Consider the following 20,208-nt stretch of genomic DNA (forward strand, 5'->3'; position numbering starts at 1 on the left):
CGCAGTACTCCGGAGCAACACCCACAAAATGCTGGAGGAACTCAGCAGGTCAGGAAGCATCAATGGAGGGAAATGAACAGACGACGTTTCGGGCCGAGACCCAACGTCGACTGTTCATTTCCCTCCACAGACGCTGTCTGACCTGCTGAGTTCCTCCAGCATGTTGTGTGTGTGTGTGTGTGTGTGTTGCTCCAGATTTCCAGCATCTGCAGAATCCCCTGCGTGACCCATCGGCAGACACGTCAATCACTGGAACGGAGCCGGGCTGTCACATGACGCGCCGGCCTCTCCTCTGTGATGTCACAAACGACGGCTGGTGGGGGCGGGGTGACGGAGGGGGGGGGCCGCTCTGCTGCCCGTTAAAGCGGGGAAGCGGCGGCTGAGCGCCGGCAGAAAATGGTGACCATGTATCTGAGGGTGGTGCGGATGGGCTGCAGTGCGGCGAACTGGGGTCCCTGGAAGAGTGGGAGGTGAGTGAGGCGAGGATGTGGGAGGGGGTGGGAGGAATCTGCCCAGGCCTACCGTCCCGCACCTCCCCGATCTCCCGACAGTTCTTTCCCCCCCCCCTCCGGATCTCCCGACAGTTCTTTCCCCCCCCCCCTCCGGATCTCCCGACAGTTCTTTCCCCCCCCCCCCTCCGGATCTCCCGACAGTTCTTTCCCCCCCCCCCTCCGGATCTCCCGACAGTTCTTTCCCCCCCCCCCCTCCGGATCTCCCGACAGTTCTTTCCCCCCCCCCCTCCGGATCTCCCGACAGTTCTTTCCCCCCCCCCCTCCGGATCTCCCGACAGTTCTTTCCCCCCCCCCTCCGGATCTCCCGACAGTTCTTCCCCCCCCCCTCCGGATCTCCCGACAGTTCTTCCCCCCCCCCCCTCCGGATCTCCCGACAGTTCTTCCCCCCCCCCTCCGGATCTCCCGACAGTTCTTTCCCCCCCCCCCTCCGGATCTCCCGACAGTTCTTTCCCCCCCCCCCTCCGGATCTCCCGACAGTTCTTTCCCCCCCCCCCTCCGGATCTCCCGACAGTTCTTTCCCCCCCCCCTCCGGATCTCCCGACAGTTTCTTCCCCCCCCCCCCCTCCGGATCTCCCGACAGTTCTTCCCCCCCCCCCCCTCCGGATCTCCCGACAGTTCTTCCCCCCCCCCCCTCCGGATCTCCCGACAGTTCTTCCCCCCCCCCCCCCTCCGGATCTCCCGACAGTTCTTTTCCCCCCCCCCCTCCGGATCTCCCGACAGTTCTTTCCCCCCCCCCCCTCCGGATCTCCCGACAGTTCTTTCCCCCCCCCCCCCTCCGGATCTCCCGACAGTTCTTTCCCCCCCCCCCCCCTCCGGATCTCCCGACAGTTCTTTCCCCCCCCCCCCCCCTCCGGATCTCCCGACAGTTCTTTCCCCCCCCCCCCCTCCGGATCTCCCGACAGTTCTTTCCCCCCCCCCCCTCCGGATCTCCCGACAGTTCTTCCCCCCCCCCCGGATCTCCCGACAGTCTTCCCCCCCCCTCCGGATCTCCCGACAGTTCTTTCCCCCCCCCCCCCTCCGGATCTCCCGACAGTTCTTTCCCCCCCCCCCCCCCTCCGGATCTCCCGACAGTTCTTTCCCCCCCCCCCCCCTCCGGATCTCCCGACAGTTCTTTCCCCCCCCCCCCCCTCCGGATCTCCCGACAGTTCTTCCCCCCCCCCCCCCCCCTCCGGATCTCCCGACAGTTCTTTCCCCCCCCCCCCCCTCCGGATCTCCCGACAGTTCTTTCCCCCCCCCCCCCCTCCGGATCTCCCGACAGTTCTTTCCCCCCCCCCCCCCTCCGGATCTCCCGACAGTTCTTTCCCCCCCCCCCCCTCCGGATCTCCCGACAGTTCTTTCCCCCCCCCCCCCTCCGGATCTCCCGACAGTTCTTTCCCCCCCCCCCCCCTCCGGATCTCCCGACAGTTCTTTCCCCCCCCCCCTCCGGATCTCCCGACAGTTCTTTCCCCCCCCCCTCCGGATCTCCCGACAGTTCTTTCCCCCCGCCCTCCGGATCTCCCGACAGTTCCCCCCCCCCCGCATCTCCCGACAGTTCTCCCCCCCCCCCCCTCCCGGCCGCACGGTGCCCGATCGTGGTGCAGTGTGGAGAGGTTAAGCGCGGCTCTCTGCTCTCCCTCCCTGCGGATGTTGTTGCTTTGCCTTTGTCTGACCCGCATGCTGATTGTCTAACGGTGAGTTGGAGGAGTGAATGCAGACGGGGTGCTGGCCGTCAGTCATTCACGGGTAGCCCTGGTCTCCACTGTAGTGATGTGCAATGTGTAGCCGTGCTTGACGCCTGACCCCCTCGAGTTCGATATTAAACAAGTTATTGCATCGTGTTGCTTGTCACGTAGGCGCTTGGGTTTGCTTTAAAGGAGCAGGAAACCAAGTGTAAAACCAGCAGAAATCTAAATCTCTGGAAATCCACACTTGGATTTCAGTGTGTTTGTATAACTGATATGTGATTTCACTGGATCATTGTTTAATTTCGTTGTAATTTTGTGCGGATTATGTACAAAGTCTTCGAAAAGAAGCAGTGTAGTGAATAAACTGACCGGGAAGCGGGTTCGCATATTAAGCAATCTATAATTCACAGCCGCATTTTTAAAATGAGCTTGTGTCTGGGTGGGTACTCGAGACTGGGGATTTTTTTCGCGTAAGCGGCTTGGCGTTGATGATTTTTCGAAGATAATATTTTCATTAATTTTTGGAAAAGTATAGAGCAGGGAAGGGCTGGTGGTGGTGTTAGTAATAACGTGAAATCAGTTGGGGTTTTTTGAACTGGTTTCCGGTTTACTACGCCATTCAACTGGTTTTATCTGGTGCTGTTACAAGATAAAATCAACGCTTTGTTAGATTCTAGGAGCTCCAGGATAGATTTCGGATTATTTTGATGTGTATTTTTAATTTGTAAGCAACTGCCAAAGGAGATACAGAGATTTTGATTACTTGTTACTACTTAAAACCATCAAAATAATTATTTAATAAACGTTATTTCTGAACTATTAAGATCATTGCTGTTTTATTCACTTTACTCGTTTTATTCTCTATAGACCTCTAAATTTTCAACCTGTTCATGCATTCATGTAATTCAGAGTTTGATGGATTTTGGGATGTGTATCCTCAAACTGTATACCAGAAAGCTGCATTGTTTAAACAATGTTTTACGGTTTTTAAAAAATAATTCTAACCCTTGCATGGCGCTGAATTACCCCTCAGTAGAGGACCACTACATACACATTATTGTCATCTTGCTCAAATAATTTTATTTGACTTTGTGCTACATATTGGTAGCATCATCTTCAACCAGCACAGCCAAACCTATTTGAACATTTTTTTTCTGGAATGGTTGCCAAGCATCAATGGGAAGTAGGTAAGTTTGACAATGCTGTATTTCCTCTACCCTGGATAGAAATGCTTTTTTTTAAGTGAGTTTTTATCTAAGTTACCCACAGCTGCCATGATGATGGATTTATTTAACACAGAGCTGAAACTGAATTAGGTCAGTAAGGTTCAGTATAAAGCTGTTAAGTGAGATATAATGGAATTGTCCTAAAAGAATTATTAACTTCTTTTGTTCTTGTATTTCACTTCACTTCAGTAGCTTTTGTAGACCACGGACAACTGACGAATGGATAACTGCTTATCCTTTGACATTAAACTAATTAACACGATGCTTAGAGGTCCCAAATTCACAATCTCAATGATTACTTTAATGTGGTAACATGACACCAACATCCTGAAAATGCCAGATTGGATTTTTTAATCTAACTTGTGTTCAGAGCAATATGTTGATAAGGATACTTGTAGGTGAACTTCTAGATGATGGATTTGTAAGTCATACGCCATCCAGACTTGGAAATATTTCTGGACTGCAGCAATTCCAGATGGGTGGCTCATTGGTCTCTCCTCAAAGGCACTTGGGGATGGGCAATAACAGTTGCCCTTGCCCATAATTTATGGCTCCTGAGAAATTAGTAAACGAAGCAACAACTCCTTTACCAGTGCCAGATGAACTGTCAGCATTCCAATTGTTCTCAAAACGTGAAAAGGGATTAAAACCACTTTTTTTCATTCTGAAGAAAGGAAAATGCACTGACAGAATGACATGAACACTGGCAGTTGGGAGGAGAAAGCTAATTTAAGGTGCCCCCTGCTATCCCCAATAGGCTGAGGGCATCCAATTTGAGAGAAACAGTTTTTCAGGTTTAATGTGGCTTGGCTGTGCATGAAATAAGCTATGGTCACTACTGTGGTCCCTATGTTAAGTACATTTATCTGATAGCAAGAATGTAGAGAATAGAATTAGGCATTCTGATTCATTGAATGGCAAAAGTCCCATGAGTACTCTTTGGTTGCAGCTGAAATCTAGCAGTTTTTTAAATTCCTTTTAAGGAATTGGGTGTAGAATTACAGGGTGGCAGACATGCTGTATGCACTCTCCTGCATGTACAGTTAATGGTTTTAAAATTTGCAGCTGGTTAATAATTACAGACTTTTAAACAACAGAAGTTGTCAAAGTTAAGTCTAAGTCTCAGATGGAATAGGTTCTGGCTAATATTTGTAACTATCTTCTGCTTTTGAGGCTTCTTGTGAGGACTATTGAGTATTAGATTGTATACTACTTTTCCCAGACTTTGGGCATGTAGTTTTATCAGGTTTATGTAGTGCTGAAGGAGGTAAATGATGCTTTGATACTTTATGAAGAAGACCAGGGAATTTGGGTTGTGTTTTTGGCAAGATTCATTTAAAATGAACGTTTTGGTTTCTGCTTTGAGGCAACGAGTGGCTAAGATTTCAAGCTAGCTTGGTGCTAAACAATAGTACAGCTGTCTCCCAACTACATAAGACCAGGGATGAACCTTGGAATTTTTTTTGCTAGTCATTTTATGAAATAACCTAACCCCTTATAAATATGCCATTTAAAAGGAGTAGGCCCTGAATTGTGCCCTGCTATTTTAGTAGGATCATGGTTGATCTGACTGTAACTACTTGAAGTAGAACTGCTAGAATACATAAGTGCATGTGAATAAGTTGGCATATTACAAGGCTGCAAGATATAAATGTAAATTATTTCTAAGTCATGTATTATTTGTTTGAATTATAGGAGTTTTTTGACCCTCTGCGCTACTCCCATCCAACACAAAACTGAAGAAAATCAAGGTTCATTGAATACTGCAAAAACGACTAAGTGCCCTGCTGAAAATACGGTGCAACACAAGATGAATTCTAGTCCCTGTGCCGGTCAAAGCATGCTACAACTCAAAATGAATGAGTTGGATAGAGAATATAGGACCCTGCAGGCAAGTCTCCTTTTGGCAGTGATTGCGACAAAAATAGAATCTGCAGCCAAGCCTCTATTTGCTACCATGTTTGTTACCCATTGCGTGCACACTTTTCACTAGTGCTTAGAAGTTGCTCACCTGGTGAAATTGCAGGACTTTAACTTTTTAATGGGAGCAGTTATTTTCTTAGGAACTGTCAAAAGTTGTATCACACATGTAAGTTTTAGGTGCTAGATGTTTTTTTGCAGTAGTTTTAGCTCAGTATTGATCTGAATATGTGCATATATGTTGTAAAGTTCCTGTGAAGCATCTGATATCATAGGATGATGTGCTTAAATAAGCTCCAACTGTTTGTACCCATTTATGTCAAACTTCACGAATGCTGACAGTAGAACGCATTCTCAATTAGCATCAGGAATAAGCACTGCCAGGAAAGAGCCCTGTACTTGTGTATTCTTAAGAACAAAGAAGTTGGATTGGGCCACTTAGCCTCTCATGCCTGCTCCACAATTCAGTAAGATCATGGCTAATCCTTTATCTTGGTGCCACTCTCCCACTCTAACCCTGTAACCCTTAATTCCTTCATTATCAAAAATTCTGTCAAACTGTATTGAGTATACTCAACAACTGAGACTCCATTGCCTCTTGAGAAGGCAGTTCCGAAGATTCACTGCCCTCTGGGTTAAAGGATCTTCTCATTTATGAATGGCTGACTACTTATTATGAGGCAGCCCTGGCTATAGATACTCCAGCCATGAGAACCATTATCCCTGCATCTGCCCTATTAAAAGCTTGGAAAAAATGTTGGTATATTTCAATGAGCTCGCCTCTTATCCTTCCAAGCTCTCAACACATGCCCATTCTGCTTAATCTCTCCAAGTATGACAAATCCACCATCCAACAAATTAGTCTCGTGAATCTTTGCTGCACTCTCTCTATTGAAAGTATATTTTTCCTTGGGTAGGGAGAGCAGATCTGCGCACGGAGAGCAGATCTGCGCACATTATTCCATTTGCGTTCTTGCATGTGCCTTGAATAAATATAGCAACACATTTCTACTTTGAACTGCATACTATTTGCCTTCTTAAATGCTTGCTGCATCTGCATGTTAACTCTCAAGTAATTTGTGTACAGGGATGCACTTGTCCCTTGAACTCCAATACTTGCATTCTTTCAGACCTTCCAGTCTCTCAAGTATTCCATGTTTGTATTTTTCTACTCTTAAAGTCTTGGATGAGAGTGGATGTTCTTATCTCGCATTATGTTCCATTTATCAAGTTCTCACCCATTCACTTAACCTGTCTATACTCCCCTGAAGTTTCTTTGTACCCTCCTCAAACCCACACTGCCACCCAGCTTAGTAACTTAGATGAAGGGATCGGGGGTAATGAATTCAAAGCATTTTCTTTTTATGGATTGCGAACAGCAGTGGTCCCTGTGGCAACCCAGTGGTAACAGCCTGCCATCCCAGCAAATTCCTAACTTTTTGTACATTCACCAATTCTCAGTTCATGCCAATATTTGCCTCCCCAATTCCACGTGCTCTATTATTGTTTAATAATTTCTTCTGTGGCACCTTATTGAAGGTCTCCTGAAAGTCCAAATACACCAGCTCAACTGGCTTGTCATTATCTATTTTGTCAGTTAGAATCTCAGGAAGTGCTGATTGACCGGCAAACATGATTTCTCTTAAGTAAATCCATGTTGACTTTGCCCATTCCAAGTGCCTTTTTGCCTCTCCCATAATAATAGATTCCAGCATTTTCCCTAGTACTGATATCAGGCTAACTGGTCTGTAGTTCTGTTTGCTCTCTCCCTCCTTTGCTACTTTCTAATTGGAGAGAACCATATTAAAATCTGTGGAACTTTGGGAGAAGTTGACAACTAGGTGCCTCCAATCAAATCCAATCAGCTTATTTTCTGCCTGTCTTGAGTGTGACAAGTTTTATGAATTCCTGCTCCATGCATTGTCCTGATTTATTTATGATTGCCAATTACATTAGCCATTTTTGCTCGCTGAACTAGTACCTGTCTGTGACTGCTGAAATATTAACATCTGGGAAACTATAAAAGAGTATAGCTTTCATTGGGAATAAACATTAAAAAAAATCCTTTGTAGCCTTCCTTGAATACAGGAGGGTCTCTTATTTGCTGATCCAGATAATATTGTATAGGGTAGTAGTGTGGTGATGGATGGGTGTTGTTATGAGAAGCTGCAATCTAGCCCAGTTGTGTGGCTTCATCTCAAAAGTCATCTAATTCTAGCACAGGTCATTGTGCAGTCAACTGGCAATCATCATCAAGGGCTACAAGGTTGAATGGTGCAGGAATTTATAAAATCTGCTTGGTTACTAGAGTTAATGCATTACTGGAACAATTTTTGGAATGTGCCTGGAAGGCTATGCTGAGCAATTTGTTGCTTAAAGCAGATCTAATGAGAAGAATAGGATTAACTTTTGGGAATAATACATAAACTGTTGGAGCAGGTGGATACATAGCCGAACAATGAGGTATTGGAAAACGAGCCAAATATGCTACATGTATTTTTTTTTCATGCTACTTGTACTTTCCTTTGCAACCTTGCTAGCAACTTGGAAGGACCTCCCATTTGTCGTAGAAACTAAACTCCATTGAATCTCTGACTGCCTTTGGGTGATCAGTCACCTGCATACTAATATTTGGAAAGCAAAAAACTCCAGATGCAGGAAATATGAAATAAAGACAATTCGTGAGACAAACTTATAATGTGATCGGGCACTATTATAAATACAAGAATAGTGAAATACTGCAGGTGCTGGAAATACTTGACAGGTCAGGCAGCCTCTATGTAGGGAGGAACAGAGTTAACTATTTGGGTCAGTAGGAAAAGGCCATTGGTCTGAAATGTTAACCAAGACCTTTTCCATTTCTGAAGAAGGGTCACTGCTTCTCTCTTTGCAGAATCTATCTGACCTGCTGAGTATCTTCAGCATTTCTGATCTTATTACATCGTTAATGGATGGAACTGACTGGTTATATTATCTGTAATGTCATCCATCTCTTTTGTCATTGGCTGATGAAATTAAGAATACATCTAACAGTTCAAAGATCATTGATTATTGTCCAGTAGGAAATGCCCCAAGAACTGCAATTACTATTAAGGTTGCCCAATGGAGCCGTGTCATTTTTTTTGTCATTGTAGATTTTGATTTACCTTATTGACACTAAATTATCACATCTATTTTGATATACAGTTCAAAATTTAGAATTGCCCTTTGAAGGCATTGACCAAATTAACTTTTCATTTCAATTATTTTTCAGCTATAGCCAGTTTGCAATTAGCTCCCAAATGTGGAAACGTATATAATTTTAACACTAGTGTGAGCAAATGTTACTTGAAAGTGATATTTAAAGTGTGCTGGATTATAACCTTGCATTCTAATAATTGAATTGTATTCCTGAAGCCAAATTTCAGGCCTGTGTGGAACATCAGAAGTTTGGATTCTGCACCGGACCATCCGAATGCTCTCTGCAGGTGACTTGCAGCATCAAGGTGGATGAGCGATTTGTTGTGAAACGGAATTGCAGGGGCTCTGATTCTTGAAGTTGAAGGTGTGTTGTCAGGAGTTTGTTGAGAACAAGCTCTTGATTCTAAACAAAGCAAGCCAACTTCATGTGGGAAAATGGTGGCAAACTGGGAATTGGTTGCAATTTTTTTTTAAGTTAGCAACTGGCACTGAATGACTTAAGTTCATTTTTTAAGTAAGTTGCATTGCAGCATAAATATATTAAATGGTAATACAAATGTACAGTAATTATCAGCTTTAGTTTACGTATTTTTCCCAGCCTATCTCAGCATGTGTTCCAAGTGGCCATCTGATATTACAAAGCCAGGTTGTCAGCACTAATCAACTGGTGGTTTTGGTGAACACAATAAGATCCCCAACTAACGTCTCAACAAATTGCTGCTGAGTTAGGTGCAGGCATCCAAGCTGGTTTTTCCTCGTACAATACAAGGCAAGGGTAAAACCTTTGATTCTGTGCTTCAACTGATCATTGAGGAGTCAGGGGTCATGGAGATGTATGGCACAGAAACAGGCTCTTCAGCCCACCACATCCATGCTGACCATTTTGCCCATCTACATTAATCCTATTTGTTTACATTAGGACGGTATCCTTCTATTGCCTTAAGTGTCTGTTTAAATATTTAAAAATAGTCATTGTATCTGTTTCCACCACCTCCTCTGTTCCAGATATCAGCCACTCTGTGTGGTGGGGGGGACGAAAAACTTACTACTAAAATTCCCTGACCTTACCCCTAAATCTACCTCTCACCTTAAAACTATGTCCTCCTGTTTTTGATACCCTTACCAAGGGAAAAAGACTTTCACTATCTACCCTATCTGTGCCTCTCATAATCTTCTATCAGGTCACCCATTGGCCTCCTTCATTCCAGGTAGAACAAGCCCAGCCTATCCAATCTCTCCCTATAACTAGTCCTCCAATCCAGGCAACATCCAGGTGAATCTCCTCTGCACTCTCTCCAAGGCAATCTTTCCTATTGTGTGACAACCAGAACTGCGCACAATACTCCCAAGTGCAGCCTAACCTGTGCTTTGTAAAGTTGCAACATAACATTCCAATTCTTATATTCTTTGCCACACCAGTCAAGCTTGTCATGTGCCATCTTTATCACCTATTCACCTTCTGTTGTTTACTGAACTTATCCCTCCAGATTTCATCAAGTGTGTATTGAATATTTGGAAAATGTATTGAACTGCACATATTTTCAACAGAATAGTTTTGTTTGGAAAGATTGGAGTATTGGTATTTTATGATGTGTTCTGTTAACAATTTTATAAGCTGTAGGACATTATGGGCTTTGACACAAGCACCCCTGGATAAAGTATAATTGCTTTGAAATGGAACTAAATTTATTTTTTTTGGTATTTTAGCTGTACAAGCTTTTTCCCCAAAGCTATATTTTAAGTGTCTGTTTCATCTCCTGTTTGATTTTATAGGATAACTACAGAAGGGTTTTAGCCCATGCTGAAGACACCAATAGAAGAGTTCGAAAATGTGTAGAAGATGCCAGGATATATGGTGAGAAGAATTCCTAGTGTAAATTGTTGGAAGGTTAAAGAAGTCATGCAAGAGGACTTCATGCAGAGTAATGACTAGAAGCTGATACCTTCAATGGAAAAATTTCATTGCATATCTGTAACTTGGTACAAATAATGAGCTGAAAGTGAGATCTTGATGTCAATGGGGTATATTAGCATAGTGAATAACTGAAATGAATATCAAAAAAGTGCAGAGCCTGGAAATCTGAAATGAAAATAAAATGCCGGACACAGCAGCAACTGTGGAAGGAGAAACAGGTTTAACATTTCAAGTCAAATAACTGTTTTAATTATAGTCTCTAACTTGCTGGACTACAATTTAGTTACCTGGACTAATGATCTCAAGACCTGTGCAAACCCTACCATTGCAACTGGGGGAATTTAAATTTGGTTAATTACATTGGAAGCCTAGTTTGATGATGATGAGATGATCTACCAGATGGCTGCTTTTTTAAAAAAAACACCATCAGGTTCAGCAGTATATCTCTGGGATTGGCTCAGCTCTTATCTGCTTTCTGCCAGCCACTTGGTGCAGGAAGAATTAGGGATTGAGCTTTGATTTTTGATTTCTGGTTTTTCCTGTTCCAATTAAAGTCACTTTACTGGTGTCCTTGGTGTTTGTAGCAAACTGATTAAGAATTTGAGTAAGATAAAAAGGACCAATGACACTATTAAATTTCCCAGTCCCGATGTTAATCAGTACATTTAGGAGGAAGGGGAATGAGGTTGCCTTATGCCTAGAGTACTTTATTAATGTTGGTAATATGCTTTTAAATGTCTTTAAATTGGTCATTGCAAACTATTGTGACAGGCTCCAAAAGACTTTTTGGAAACCTTAGCTTGTGTTGATTTAGCTCCCAGTTCCAGGAAGCAAGTGCCAAATTAGAAGTTTCAGCAGTTCATATGTTTTAACAAAAGCTTATTTTTGCCTCACTAGGTATCCATAGTTTTTGCAAAGATATCCTGGCAGTGGCTGATTTACTGGAAAAGATCACACAGAATGTAACTGAGGTGGAGCTTGCAAATTCCACTCCAACAGTTAAGAACCTCTGCGAAGGATTATGCTTAATAAATGAGAAATTATGCCAAATATTTGCCAAGCATGGGTTGGAGAAAATGAACTCCTTTGGCCGCCAGTACAACTCAGCAGAACATGAGATTGTTTCGCGTGTTCCATCTGTGGAAGCTTTACCTGGTACTGTGGTAAAGATAGTGCAAGAAGGTTATAAGCTTCATGGGAGAATCCTGAGAACTGCACAGGTTGGGCTGGCTATTGAGACTCAACCACATTTAAGAAAAGGCAGGAGTAGATCTTGACAAATGCATGATGGTCACAATGTAGTCTATGATCGTAAGAACTGTAATTTATGAAAAAAAAATTTTGACATCCTGTACTTCTCATTATGGCTAGCTATAGTATTTTAAGCCTTAATTTTAAGATTTGTCTTTGTAGCAAGGAGGGAGAAAGTACAAAATTCTACAAGTTCGTAAGTGCTTTATGTGAAAGTGGCTAGGCCACTTTCATGCACTGCAAGGAAGTCAGATCAAGGTGATTTCCTAATGTACTTAAAGCTAAGGCCTTCCTGAAATGGATGGTTTCTCCCGATCATTGCCAATGACCTGCCAACTGTGTCCATTTGGGTGTAGTGAGTGGTAGATGGGAATGAAAGAGGATGCTTCCCAGAGGGTTAAGTCAGCAGCTATTTGTGGACTGTGCCAAGTTAGTTGAAGTGATTGTAGAGTTGGTACAATTTACCTTAGTATTCCTAAATTCTTCTTTCCTCAGTTCGTATTTGCACTCAATAACAAAACTGGTAGTCCCCTTGTGGGGATGAAATTCATCTGGACAGTGAAGAAATTAGCAATTTCATCTGGTTGCATTGGAGCGTCAGTGGATAATAGGTTGGGTGCAGTAAAAGAGGGACTCTATTGAACTACATCCCAATGGGGGGAAAAAGGAAATGTATGAGGTAAAAGTGGAAAGCATGCAGGGTGAATTTTTAACACGAATTGCATGTTAAATTTACTTGGAGTTTTTGGAAGTGTAATTTGGTTCTATATATTCCATCTGGGGGAAACTACCAGAAGGAATATATAGAACCTACATACCTATGAAGGAGAGAGCCACAATTTTGTTTATTTTTCTTTGGAGAATTTAATAAGGCTGCTGTTAAATCTAGTCATGTAAGTGAATCAGTTTGTTCAAGGGTTGGTTAAACCAACCCTCTATATCACATCCCATCACTTATTTTGGAAGTATGGGCTTGGTTAGTGTTTTTCCCTGAATATTTCACTTGAATTTTGACTTTTGATTTTGTGTGGGCCTGCATTGTACTTACATGTAAAATTGCCTTTTTTCTGCCTGATCTGTGGACAAAATAGTATGTTATTTATTACAGTGATGTTAAACTGTAAATGTATTTATAACATACCATGACATGCAAGATTTTATTTTTTGTAATCAAGTAGTGTAGGTATGCCAATGGAAATTGTAATATATTTGTACCATATCTGGATTATTTTGTCACTTTTGTGTCAACTAAAACCTATTGTGTGCCAAAAGCCTATTTTATATTGAGCCAATAAGTGTGTTATTGTACGTGAATGGAAAACAGCTTAAAACTAAAAAATACATTGTTGACCAGAAAACATTTCTTGTAATAAAAAGTGTTTGAAAAACTTAAACTCTTCTTCTAAATGGAACTTGCACTTTGTCTTGCTTTCTAGATTTTTAAAAGTTGTGCCACCATTGGTCATCTCCTGCTATTACTGCAAGTGTGAGAAAGAAAAAGATATGAAACCATATAGGGTAACCTCATGGCTTATGTTAGTCTGTTTTACCTGCAAGTACTTTATTAAATCATCTGTAAATGCATGATTTATCTAGAATAAATCAGCCATGATTGAATGGTGATGCAGACTCAATGGGCCAAATGGTGTAACTCTGCTCCTATATCTTAGTCTAAAACAAGGGTTTAAATAATCTGTCTCAAATTTGCAGGTTTCCTTTGGCTGGTCTTGGGTGTTAAACTAGTGTTTGAGGCATGAGTCAATTTTAGTCCAGCGTTTTTATTTTGTGTAGAGTGATACAAATGATTTTTGTTTCAGCCCAACTAATGATAATAATTGAATAGTTGAGTGGGTAAAGCTGTTATGCAGGGCAGAGTGGGTGAGATGTGTCTCTAACCTTTGCATCTGCCAACAGATTTTTTTTCTGATTTCTAATTAGCATAAATTGGGTTTGCATTTCCCTTATTTTAATCTGGACTTTTTATTTACACTGATAAAATTCTGTGTTTAGAACAAATGTCAATTGCAATTTTCTTTAAGAATGCTGCATGTGGCTTTCAAAATGTGGGTTGTGCACGTAGATTAATTTGCTGAGATATGAACATCACTAACAGAAACTTGAAAGCATGGAAGGAGGACATGACTCATGAATTTGTGAGTCATGATGCAGCTGGGGGCTGCTCTGAATCATGCGGATGAATCTGCTTGCTGAGATGTTAAAACTATCACATGCATAGTAACTTTACAGCAAGTATTTCCAGGGATATTTGTAAATTACTTAAGATGCATTACAAGCTTGCTGGGTGATTTAAAAACAACTATGCTTAATCCCTGAGAAGCATAGTCAATCAGCTGTGAGTTGAGAAAGAAATATTTGGGAGGACGAAATGATCAAATGAAAATTGTGCTTGTAGCAGTTCCCTCAGTTTGGTAATATTCTCAGTAAATATCTACAGGATTCAAAGTCATGGGTTTGTGGATTATGTTTGTGCACAGATTCTGTGAATTAAAACCTGCTTCCCCTGATATTGCAGGAATGAATGTACAGAGACCTACTGCTTGTTAGATTCATGGTTAGAGTCACAGAGCATTACAAGAGACCATTCGTCCCACCACGTTCATACTGTGGGCACCCATCCATACTGATCCCATCTTCCAGTACTTGGCCCATAGCCTCCTTTGCCTGGGTGATTTAAGTGCTTGTCTAGATACTTTGTAAATGCTGTCAGCAACTCTGTGCTTCCACCACTCTTCCCCAGTAGTGCATTCCAGCTACTTGCCCCTAAATCTATGTCCTCTAGTTTTATTCACCTCTGAAGGGAAAAGTTTCCTGCCATCTACCCCATCTATAACCAAATATAACAATTTTATGTTATACCTCAATCATGTCCCCTCATAAGCTCCAGCGAAGACAGGCCTAGCCTCTCCAGTCTCATATGTGAAATGTTCCATCCCAGTCAATATCCTGATGAATCTCTGCACCCTCTCCAGCGCTATGACATCTTTCCTATAGCACAGTAACCAGAACTGCATGCAGTACTCCAGCAGAGGTCTGACCAATGTTTTATAAAATTGGAGCATAACCTCCCTATTTCTGAATTCAATGCCTCGACTCATGAAGGCCAGTGTCATGTGTGCCTTCTTACTAATCTATCTGCACTGCCACAAGGATCTTTGGACCGCTGTTCTTCAATACTCCCTAGGACCTTACCATTCACAGTTTATTTCATAGCTTCATTATTCTCACCTCACATTTATCAGGATTAATCTCCATCTGCTATTTCTCAGCCCATTTCACCAACACATCAATAACACCTAATAGCCTGACCACCATCCACACTGTCAACAACTCCACCAATCTTTGTCATCTGCAAACTTACTAACCATGCCTCCTACATCAATGTCCAAATCATTCACATATATTACAAACAGCATCCGTCCCTGTGTATCACCACAGGCACCCAATCACAAAAATAGCCCTGTACTATCATCTTCTGTCTCCTACTGCCAAGCCAATTTTGGATTCAATTTTCCAAGTTGACCTAGATCCCCTGGGCCCTAACATTTTGCACCAGTCTCCCATGTGTGACCTTGTCAAAGGCCTTACTGAGATCTATCTATGTAAATCACATATACCACACAGCCCTCATCAATACACTTTATTACTCCCTCAAAAAATTCAGTCAGATGGCTCAGACAAGATCTGCCCTTGACAAAGCTATGTTGGCTGTATCTGGTTAGTTCTTGCATTTCTAAGTGAACTTAAACCTCTCTGTCAGAATTTTTTTCCAGTATCTTCCTTACCACTGATGTTAGGCTCATAGGTCTACAGTTACAGGCTTTTTCCTGCTGCCTTTCTGTAAAAGGGGGACCGTGTTTGCTGTCTTCCTTCAGTTACTTCACTTGTGTCCAGCAAAGATTTAAACATCACAGCCAGAGCCCCAATAATCTTTTCCCTTGCCTCTCATAGCAGCCTAGGATAAATTCCAACTGGTCCTGGGAATTTATCCACCTTTAAGCCCACTAAGTCGAGTATCTTTTATTTATGGAGATTTGCACTAGAATTTCACCTTCCCCTTCTCCAACTACTAAATCTGTTTCCTTTGTGAATACCAATGAAAAGCACCAATGACCTCATCTACACCTTCTGGTTCCATGCACAGATTTCCCTAATGGGTCCTCCTTTTTCTCTGCTTAGCCTTTTGTCCTTAACATATTTATAGAACACCTTTAGATTTACCTTAATCCTGTCTGCCAGTGATATTTTGTGACACCACCTCTAATTTCCTTTTCAAATGTCACCCTACACTTTTTATGCTCTTGATGGGCCTCCCCCATCTTTAATTCTCTATACTGTTATATGCTTCCTTTTTTCTCTCTATGCAGCCCTTGCTATCCCTCGACATCCAGGTGATAAAGCCCGACCTTCCACCTGCTCCTTTCAAAGAGAACAGAGGTTTGAAACATCTTTTTATGTCTTTCTTTTTTAATTAATCAATGTTTACCAAGCAGGAGTCAATAATGAGGCACCGAGACACTGCAATTTCAGGAAAGATTGGGTTTAATACACAAGTCACTGAACCTCTAAATGAGCATTTCCCTAAAACCTTAATACAGGACGTCAAGAAGTATTGCAGAACCAGTTATTAGAAACAGGCTCACTCCGCCCACAACAGATGTAACGTATCAGAGCACTAGCTTACTGAAAAACGCAACATGCAAGTGGTCAAAAATAGCTGCTCTATAACTGACGCAATCTGGAGCCTTCCGTCTCTCAAATCATCAATTTCTGCGAACCCATTCAAAATGTTTGCCATGATTGGATTTTCTGAATCTTAATATGGACAATTGCACTTCAACCCTACGTTTTACATTTATGTATATTTTTAATAATTTAATATCTGTGTAAGCAAAGAAAAAAAGGACCAGAGTATATTGAATGAGTATTGTTTATAATAATTTTGCATGTGTTATAACTAACTTAATTGCTTCTCTTTAGTCACTGAAAGCTGATACATTTTTTAATAACTAACTGTATGCTTGCCAAACAATAACCAAGAAAAGGCTCTAACTGAACAATAATATAAAATGAAAAATTCAAACCTTATTTAAACAGCTGCGATTGAGAAGTAAGGAAATGAGTTCTTATTTTACCTTCAATAATTTCTTTAATTCTTTATAGCCAGTCCTGATGAAGGGCCTCAACTTGAAACGTTGACAGTTTATTTCTCTCCATAGATGCTGCCTGACCTACTGAGCTCCTCCAGCACTTTTTGTCTATGTTGCTCCAGATTCCAGTATCTGCAGAATCTCTTGTGTCTTAACAATTTTGCTTTCTTTTCACCCCTCACCCACCCCAACCCCTCAAAAATGGCCACTGCTGGCCTGTAGCTGGTTTAAATGTTGTGATAAAATGCTGGCTGTAATTCTGAAATGGCAAAAGTGTATCATTAAAAAGCCTTAAACTTGTACATTTTTTCTGCAATTAACACTCTTGTTGGCTGAAGGATGTTATTGGAGGCTGAGATTGGAGTCTGCATCATTAGATTTCTCATTGCAATTGTGAACAAAACCCTGCTGCAGAATGGAATTTTCAGCCAAAGGAAGATCTTGTGCTTCCATCTCTGTGCCCTAAAAGTGAACATTCAACCACAGATCCCAACCCAGATGGATGCCTATTTCTATTTTCATAGATTCTCCAATTCTACCCGTTTTATGTCTTCTGCTGCTTTCACCATTTTCCATTCCTTTGTTATCTCTAGGTTGAACCAGTTCAATACAGTTTTGGCCAACCTTTAATATTCCACTTTGCTCAATAAGATTATTCAAAACTCTGCTGCCCATTTCTCATGCAAAGTTCTGTTCACAAACTAGCCTTGTGCTCACTGACTTACATTAGCTTTGGTCTACCAACACCTTGATTTGAAAATTCCCCTTGATTTCAAATCCCTCCATGACTTTATCCCTCACTAGCTCCGTAGAAACACTGGATAGTTTGAACATATATGTGATGCTGGGTGGATTTGTGAAGGGTGAATTTTAGTTGGAATCTACATGGGATGAGTTGAGGCCTGAGGTGTTTGTTAAGGAAAGGGATGTTTACACAAATCTCTTCCATAGAATTGGAATTGGAATTGGTTTATTATTGTCACTTGTACCAAGGTGCAGTGAAAAATTTGTCTTGCATACCATTCATACAGATCAATTCATTACACAGTGCATTGAGGTAGTACAAGGTAAAACAGAATGCAGAATAAAGTGTCACAGCTACAGGGAGAGTGCAGGGCAGGTAGACAGTAAAATGCAAGGTCATAACAAGGTAAATTGTAAGGTCAAGAGTCCATCTTATCATTCTAGGGAACCTATTAAACTATTAGTCTTACAACAATGGGATAGAAGCTGTCCTTGAGCCTGGTGGTACGTGCTTTCAGGCTTTTGTATCTTCTGCCCGAGGGAAGAAGAGAGAATGTTTGGGGTCAGTGGGGTCTTTGATTATGTTGGCTGCTTTACCGAGACAGTGAGAAATATAGACAGAGACCATGGAGGGGAGGCTGGTTTCTGTGATAGTATGGATCAATACATGGAAGTATGATGTTGTGGCCATAACAGAGACTTGGTTGAGAGAGGACAAGAATGGGTGCCTAATATTCCAGTGTTTTGATGTTTTAGAAAAGATAGGGTGGGAGGGGGTAGTTGTACGACTAATTAGGGAGACTATCACAGCTGCACTCAGAGGGGACATAATGGAGGGCTCGTCCACTGAGTCTATATGGGTAGAACTCACAAATAAGAAAGGTGCAATCATTCTGATGGGATTATATTACAGACCCCCCAATAGCCACCAAGACATTGAGGAACAGATATGCAGGCAGATTAGGGTAAGGTGTAAAACTAATAGGGTTGTTGTTGTGGGGGACTACAACTTCCCTAATATAAACTGGGACCTCCTTAGTGCAAGAGGTTTAGACAGGGCAGAATTTGTTAGGTGCATCCAGGAGGGTTTCTTAAATCGTTATGTAGATAGTCCGAGAGGAGGGGCTGAACTAGAGCTGGTGTTAGGTAACGAGCCCGGCCAGGTGACCGACCTTTCAGTGGGAGAACAGTTAGGGAACAGTGACCATAACTCCTTTAGTTTTAAGATAGCTAAGGATAAGTATGGACCTTGCAGGGGAGTATTACATTGGAGCAGGACAAGTTATGACAGCATTAGGCAGGAACTCAGGAGAATTAATTGGGAACAGCTGTCTTTGGGCAAGTCCACATCTGACATGTGGAGGGTGTTTAAAGACCAACTGCACAGAGTACAGGACAGGTATGTTCCAGTAAGAAGGAAGGACAAGAAAGGCAAGGAAAGGGAATCTTGGATGTTGAGAGAGGTGGTGAATTTAGCCAAGAGAAAAAGGAAAAATACGTAAAGCTTAGGAAGATAGGATCTAACAGAGCCCTTGAGGATTATAAAAAGCTAGAAAGGAACTCAAGAAGGAAATTAGGAAAGCCAGGAGGGGCCATGAAAAGTCCTTGCAAGTAGGATTAAAGAGAATCCCAAGGCATTCTATACATACATAAAGAGCAAGAGGATAACTAGGGCAGGACCACTCAAGGATAAGGAAGGGAACATGTGCTTGGAAGCAGAGGATGTGGGTGAGGTCTTTAATGAGTACTTTGCATCAGTATTTACCAAGGAGAAGGACGTGGAGGATAGGGAGATCAATGTGGAGCACGTTAATATGTTGAGGCACTTTGAGATAAAAGAGGAGGTAGTGTTGGGTCTCTTAAAGAGCATTAAGGTGGATAAGTCCCCAGGGCCTGATAGTATGTACCCCAGGTTATTGAGAGAGGCAAGAGATGAGATTGTTGGGGCCTTGACCAATATCTTTGTGTCCTGTCTAGCCACAGGCGAGGTCCCGGAGGACTGGCAAGTAGCTAATGTTGTTCCATTGTTCAAGAAGGGAAATGGGGATAATCCTGGTAATTATACACCGGTGAGTCTCGTGTCAGTGGTACGGAAGTTACTGGAGCGGATTCTTAGGGATAGGATTTATAAGTATTTGGAAAACCATGGCCTAATTAGGGACAGTCAGCATAGCTTTGTGCAGGGCAAGTCATGCCTTATGAGGGTGTTTGATGAAGGTAGAGCTGTGAATGTTGTCTACATGGATTTCAGTAAGGTGTTTGACAAGGTCCCTCATGGGAGGCTCACCCTGAAGATTAAGATGCAACGTGAATTGACTGATGGGATTCAGAACTGGCTTGCCCATAGAAGACAGGGTAGTGTTTGATGGGATTTATTCTAGCTGGAGGTCTGTGACTAGTGGTGTTCCTCAGGGATCTGTATTGGGACCTCTGCTGTTTGTGATGTATATAAATGACCTGGATGAAAATGTACATGGGTGGGTTAGTAAGTTTTCAGATGATCTGAAGATTGGTGGTGTTGTGGACAGTGTAGAAGACTGGCAAAGGATACAGCAGGATATAGATCAGTTGCAGATATGGGTGGAGATGGAGTTCAACCCGGCCAAATGTCAAGTGTTGCACCTTGGG

At 42.3% G+C, this 20,208-nt stretch overlaps 1 protein-coding gene across 1 annotated transcript; it reads left to right on the top strand.

The window, feature by feature from the left end:
* The first annotated feature begins 347 nt into the window (after positions 1-347).
* Positions 348-13,066, top strand: LOC127569830 (grpE protein homolog 2, mitochondrial-like). Its single transcript, XM_052014777.1, has 4 exons — positions 348-470; positions 5,098-5,293; positions 10,276-10,357; positions 11,315-13,066. Exons 1-4 carry the CDS (start codon positions 397-399, stop codon positions 11,692-11,694), a joined length of 732 nt encoding a protein of 243 aa, XP_051870737.1. The 5' UTR covers positions 348-396; the 3' UTR covers positions 11,695-13,066.
* The last annotated feature ends 7,142 nt before the right edge of the window (positions 13,067-20,208 follow it).

This window comes from Pristis pectinata, chromosome 4 (assembly GCF_009764475.1).
Source record: "Pristis pectinata isolate sPriPec2 chromosome 4, sPriPec2.1.pri, whole genome shotgun sequence".
NCBI classification, from domain to species: Eukaryota; Metazoa; Chordata; class Chondrichthyes; order Rhinopristiformes; family Pristidae; genus Pristis; species Pristis pectinata.

Excerpts from the sequence above, each read along its gene's own strand:
- LOC127569830 (XM_052014777.1), top strand. The coding sequence starts at position 397 with ATGGTGACCATGTATCTGAGGGTGGTGCGGATGGGCTGCAGTGCGGCG. Across the intron at positions 471-5,097 it reads GGTCCCTGGAAGAGTGGGAG|GAGTTTTTTGACCCTCTGCG; the intron begins GTGAGTGAGGCG and ends TTTGAATTATAG. Across the intron at positions 5,294-10,275 it reads GAGAATATAGGACCCTGCAG|GATAACTACAGAAGGGTTTT; the intron begins GCAAGTCTCCTT and ends TTGATTTTATAG.